The sequence below is a fragment of the Branchiostoma floridae genome, chromosome 5 (assembly GCF_000003815.2).
Source record: "Branchiostoma floridae strain S238N-H82 chromosome 5, Bfl_VNyyK, whole genome shotgun sequence".
NCBI classification, from domain to species: Eukaryota; Metazoa; Chordata; class Leptocardii; order Amphioxiformes; family Branchiostomatidae; genus Branchiostoma; species Branchiostoma floridae.
The window spans coordinates 8,577,598-8,583,850 of NC_049983.1; the positions used below are offsets into that span (position 1 = coordinate 8,577,598).

The 6,253-nt window shown below is 39.4% G+C and overlaps 1 protein-coding gene across 1 annotated transcript in view; it reads left to right on the forward strand.

Annotated features, from left to right (window-relative positions):
- LOC118415670 (regucalcin-like) overlaps nt 1–4,925 on the forward strand; it is a 7,302-nt gene extending 2,377 nt beyond the window's left edge. The window contains exons 2-4 of the mRNA XM_035820400.1: nt 1,298–1,424; nt 2,121–2,252; nt 4,667–4,925. Coding sequence (XP_035676293.1) covers nt 1,298–1,424; nt 2,121–2,252; nt 4,667–4,872 — 465 coding nt within the window. The 3' untranslated portion in view covers nt 4,873–4,925. The remainder of the gene's footprint in view (nt 1–1,297; nt 1,425–2,120; nt 2,253–4,666) is intronic.
- Nucleotides 4,926–6,253: the final 1,328 nt, after the last annotated feature.

Consider the following 6,253-nt stretch of genomic DNA (forward strand, 5'->3'; position numbering starts at 1 on the left):
GACATGAATAATAAGGTCAAACAAACAAACAAACAAACAAACATTGTCATTGGTTAACTTCTCTCGACGCTGAACAACATAGAATTGACCAATAGTTGTGTAATAGTTCAGGCTACGGCATTTCTAAACTGGGGTCATAGGGGTATATAAGGCCATGTTGATTTTGTTTTATGAATGACAGCCTCGCGCGCATCAGTTTTCATCCATGACTTCATCCATTTAAAAAAAAAATGTTTCGACCATACTGTGCATTGAACAAAGCAGCTGAATCATAAGCAAATATATGACGTAAATTGAATAGATATCGGAAAATAGATACAAATGTACATGATGCTAGCGTAAATGTCAAAATCAAAGAAGAAAATCTGTTGTTCTACATACATAACGTTACATACATATAGTGTGCTTAGTCATTTGTTCAACCTTCCTGACTGAAGGAAAATTTTTGAGCCAAAGTTTTCATTTCGATTTGCCCGCTCGCATCAATGTTGGGGTTACAGAGAATCAAATCAACATTACCTAAGAAGGGGCTGACTAGAGAGTTGCATGAGACGTTTTGTTTACTTGCTCGAAGCCAAGTGCTCCATTGATAATTGTCAGAGAAATAGGTTTTGATAAATGAAATTTCACAATAATCTCAAGAACGTATTGAAAAAGCATTTTATTCATACTATTCATGTAATTTTTTTGCTCTGCGTTACAACTGGTTTACAATTAAAACACATTTTCGAGCAGGTGCCTTTCAACTTTGTGCTAAGTTATTCAGGGTACCCCAGCTAGCGTATCTAGTAGCAAGTATAGATGCCATGTAAATGACAGAGAGAACTAGTACTGTGCATAGACTTCTTCCATTCACCTTTCTAATCAGCAAAGTGGATGGTAACAAGAACTGGGCACTGATGCACAAGGAGACGAGTAAAACTTCGTCTATCGGGACACATCCTAGGTTAGGACATCGCCCGTTAAAATTCAACAACTTTTTTTTCTATTTGGTTTTGCACAGACGAGGACAATGTGGCACTGCACTCAAGTTATAATAACATTGCCACATACAAAGTACAGACAGAAGGTAAAGGTGGTCTTTCCTTTTACCTCCCCGACTGAAGTCATGATCAGGTACCCATTTTTACACCTGGGTGAAGTGAGGAAGGTCGTGTAAAGTGCCTTTCCCAAGGGCACAGCGTCGGGGCACGGCGAGTATCGACTCTAGATTTCGAGCCGAACTCTCTACCAGTTGCACCACACACGACGCCACAACTTTTACATGTAGTGTCTAATGATTATTCTTATTTACTAGGCGTTTAACGGAGTTGACCTCTCTAACGGCCTGACGTGGTCACCTGACAACAACATCATGTACTACATCGACTCGCTCCAGTACAGCGTGGATGCCTTCGACTTTGATTTGTCCACTGGAACTCTGAGTATGTACCCACTATTTTGGTACTAGGGGTGGGTACCAGTACAGAAAATTCAGGTCCAGGTACGGTCCAGGTCCAGAGGATCAGGTCCAGGTCCGGACATGAACCTGGACCTAACTTGTAAATGGGCCGAACTCAAAATAATGGTTCATTTCGCAACGAAGGAATCTGTTTGGGGGAGTATCGTGTGAACAACGCTAACTGCCTCAATTAACTTGGACCAAGTTCGACTGTACTTATTATCTATGTAAAATGGCTGTCAAGTCTCCTTTACTTCGCTCTTGTTATTTTCTGGGACCGGTAAGCCCCAAAACACGTGAACGCCTGCCGCCGTAGAGCGGTATAATATGTTCATTTTGAAATCGGTCCAACACCCGGTCTACTGAATTTTTCCAAGTCTGGTTCTTCCGGAACGGTTCAAAAAACGATTTTGTTAGTACCTATCAAAAAACTCCATTATGTACGATTTATGTATTATGTACGTGAAAGCAAATTGGTGACACTTAATGTTACCTTATTAGATATCATAGATTTATTCATAACCATGCCTATTTTTTTTCCAAAATAATGTTGCATTTCTATGCCTTAATGACTTTGAAAGAACGTGAAAATTAATTGTCCAGCAAAGAACTGTGCATTTGTATGAGCTATCTATTCTCTAATAATGTTTTATATGGCTAACATTGCCTACAATTGCAGGAAACCGTCGTCAAGTGATGGCCTTTAATCCGGTAGACGGTTTGCCTGATGGCATGTGTACCGACACATACGGTAAACTATGGATAGCCATGTATGATGGTGGTCAGGTGCTGCAGGTGGACCCAAACACAGGTTAGCAAAGAATTGAAAATATCTATCTGTCAATCCATCTATCAATCTATCTATCTATATCTATATTTCTATCTTTCTCTCCCTTATATACATACATATAACTAGAAAGGCCGACATTTGCTTGAGAGCAAATACAGCATATTTCAGCCATCTCCCTCATGCAACAATAGGCTTTGAGGTCGTTGACCCCTTAGGCCATTGGAAAATGACCCAAAAATTTCCCAAATATATCATTTTAAAGTGTTCCATGCCAAAAATTATAAATGGGTCATTTGAATAAATATCTAGAGCACCCCTTTACCAAATTTCGGGTCATTTGGTTGCAAAACGAGGGAACAGGAGCCAAAAATATCCAATTTTTGTCAAAAAATGGCCATACAATCGCAATATTGAGCATTATGTTGTACTGTATGGAAAAAACTGTTATTGATTTCATGTGCACATAATTGAAGGGCACTTTTATACCAAATTTCAGGTCATTCGGTTGTAAAACGAGGGTACAGGAGGCAAAAATGTGCTTTTTTTGTCAAAAAAATGGCCAAAAATGGCAAAATTAAGCATTTTGTTGTACCATATGCCAAAAGTCTTATTAAATCTGGGTGGGCATATGATCAGGGCACCTTTGTACCAAATTTCATGTCATTCGGCTGTAATACCAGGGTACAGGAGCCCAAAATATACATAAAAATTGACAAAAACCTCAATAAAATCATTTTAAAGGCAGGTATGAAAAAAAATGAAAAAATGTCTGGGGGTATTGGCCCACTCTACCCTTGTGCCAAATTTCAAGTCAATCGGTTCAGGAACAACGGAGATACCGTGTTCCGAAGATTTGACAGGAGAAAGAAACATTACGAATACAATATAAGATGAATGAATGAAAGACCTTTATTGTACATTCATGCCTCGACGGGCTAGGTACAGGTCACTGATAACAGACATGACTGATAACAGAATAACAAACATATGAAAAAAACAACAGGATACAATTTAACTAGTTGAAGGTACTAAGCTAACAGGATGGTCGACATCTTCTCGCTTCTTTGTACAGGTGTAGATATAAGAACATATAATGTTTGATATACAGGGTTTGTCTAGGCGCATCAAAAATAGAAATTTATCCGTTGCATTAAGATGTTCAAAATATGGGAACTCTTTTCTGATATATTCATAAAGCACAATCCGTTCATTATGGTACAATTTACAGTGTAAAATAAAATGCTGTTCATCTTCTACATGTTGTAGATCACAAAATTGGCAGACTCTATGCTGCAGAGGGGTGCGGTTGTGCCTTCCAGTTTCGATATGTAACTTGTGGCAACTAATCCGGAGTTTAGTGACAGCTACTCTGTGCTGTATGTTTTTCACCATCAGATATTCTTCTTCTTTATAAATAGTCTTGAATAATCTATAGGTTCGTAATTTGTTACCGAAAGATTTGTCCCGGTTGTCATTGTGTATTTCGGTTCTAAATGTTTGAATGTAAATATCCTTTAATCGTTGGCTGATGGCGTTGGTTATAGGTAATAGGTTTGTTCCTAGAGATATCTGAGATCTCCATATGTAGGCAAAACCGCATTCCTCCAGTATCTTACGAACGCCGGACGCCCAGCACTTATTTCCATTATCATCTAGTTGTAATTGACAAGATAGGGCGTCGGCTTGTAGACTGTCAGCTGGCACGTTTTGACGGATTCTTAGAAAGTGTTTGATAGCGTTCAGGGAGGCTTCCAGTTGAATGGGGTACCTCCCTAATTCCGCTCTTGTGGCAAGGTTAGATGCTGGTCTGGGGACATTTAGTGCTTGTTTGCAGAATTTAAGGTGAACAGATTCAATGGGACAGGTTTTAGGGCTTTTAAATGCGCCCCATATTTCTGAGCCATAAAGTAGAATAGGTTTGACACATGCATCGAAAAGTTTGTTTCTAACTGGTAATGAGGCGGTGGCTTTATCTAAAGATTGTTTTATTCCGAATAAAGCCTTCAGACCTTTGCCACTCAGGTATTTCACCATACCTGTGGTATGGCTGAAATATAAATATATATAAATATATATATATATATATATATATATATATATATATATATATATATATATATATATAAATGACAGAGAGAACTACCTGTGCATACACTTCCTTCATTCACATGTCGAATCAGCAAAGTGGATGGCAACAAGAACTGGGCACTTATGCACAAGGAGACGAGTAAAAATCGTCTTACCCCCTTTTATGCATATATATTAAATGCACCAGTCATCTAATTATGGATTATATATGATAAGAGATATACGAACTTCTTCGTAGGTCAAAATAAAGATTAGTAGTTGTGAAACATAGAGATTGGTGAAATCCACTGAAATGCAGTGTCCCTTTTCATGTTAACATGAAGCCCGAAATTTTTATCTCACTGTAGGTACACAGCTTCGCTCCATCAAGTTTCCAGTTCCCCTCACCACGTCCTGCTGTTTTGGAGGCCCTAACCTCGACATTCTGTACGTGACAAGCTCAAGGGTAGGTTACTCTCCAGATGAGATCGAACAGAAACCTCTGTCCGGCTGTATGTTCCAGGTCACCGGGTTGGGAGCCAGGGGCACCACCGCGTTCTGCTATGATGGTTAAACCAATGGTAGCAGAACACTTCAACATATAGTGTCGATCCATTAAAAACAAGTTTGCGGAAAGTATGAGTCTCTGCAGCAATCCTTGTTAAAAGTGATGGGTTTGAAGCATAAAGAGATAGTTAGAGTAATAGCCCAGGGAAGGAGAGGACTTGGAGCTGGGAGAAAAGATAGCCAGACCTGGCCCATGGGGCAAGGCTGGCCCGATAGAAAGTAGAGAAATGATCCAGAAAGAGGTTAGACAGTGGGAGGAAGAAATCAGGAGAGCTCGAGCTGTAGGACAAGCCGTCCAAGGGGCCTGGACAGGGAGGGAGTAAGAGAACAAGGGATAGTATGGACAGAAATATTTAGGAGCCCCCGCAGACCAAATTTCTACAAAAATTTGCCTATGACCTCCTGCCAACCACTACTTAAAGAGATTTGGGAAGAGAGAAGAAGATAAGTGTGAGCTCTGAGGGAAGAAAGGAAACCTGAGCCAGATCCTGTCAAGTTGCCAGGTAGCACTGAGCGAGGGGGTATACATGGTGTCACAACTAAGTGTTGAAAGTGATTGCCGACGCGATGAAAGAAGTGACAACAGAGAGCAGCTAGGGATTAGGACATACATGATTGGGTCATACAAGCTGATATCGGTAACCAGCTAGAGTTCCCAAAAGAGACGTGGTTACAAACCAGCGACCAGATCTGATCATTTATTCCAGACAGACGACACATTTGGTGGAATTGGAGCTGACGGTATCCTGGTAATATAGAGTGGAAGAGGAATACAAAATATAATGTAAAAACAATACAGAAAAGTGGATAGTAATGTAGAATGGCAAAGTCAATTCAGAAGTCATAGAGTAGCTATGACCTGGGGATTTCTTACCCAGGGCAAGAACAATAAGAAATTCAAAGTGATCTTTTTTATTTATTTATTAATCTTTCAGGGTAGTCCCTACAGTTTTGAAAAAACTGATTTCCAAGGGAGCCCAAATCAACATAATGAACATAAACATAAACATAACAATAATCGTATAACATAAACGTGACTAATCAAAAATAAGGATAGTAACTTAAATGCGATTAGCCCAACATAATAACAACTCAAAGTCATTAATTACAAGACTCATCACAACAATAATCATATGAATAGAACATAACAGTACATAAATAAACGAAATCAAGCTAATTTTCAAACCAGATTCGAGGTCGTTGATCAGAGGGGTCAGAGGTCAGATTGTAAAGCTCGCTTGAATGAATTCAGAGTGGTTTGTGAAGTTGTTGTTGGTTTAAGGGAATTGTAGATAGAAACCGCTCTGAAAGCAAACGTTCGTTGGCCTGTTCGAGATGTGTACTTTGGTCTGTGTAACTGTTGAGCCTGTCTGGTGTTATAACTGTGT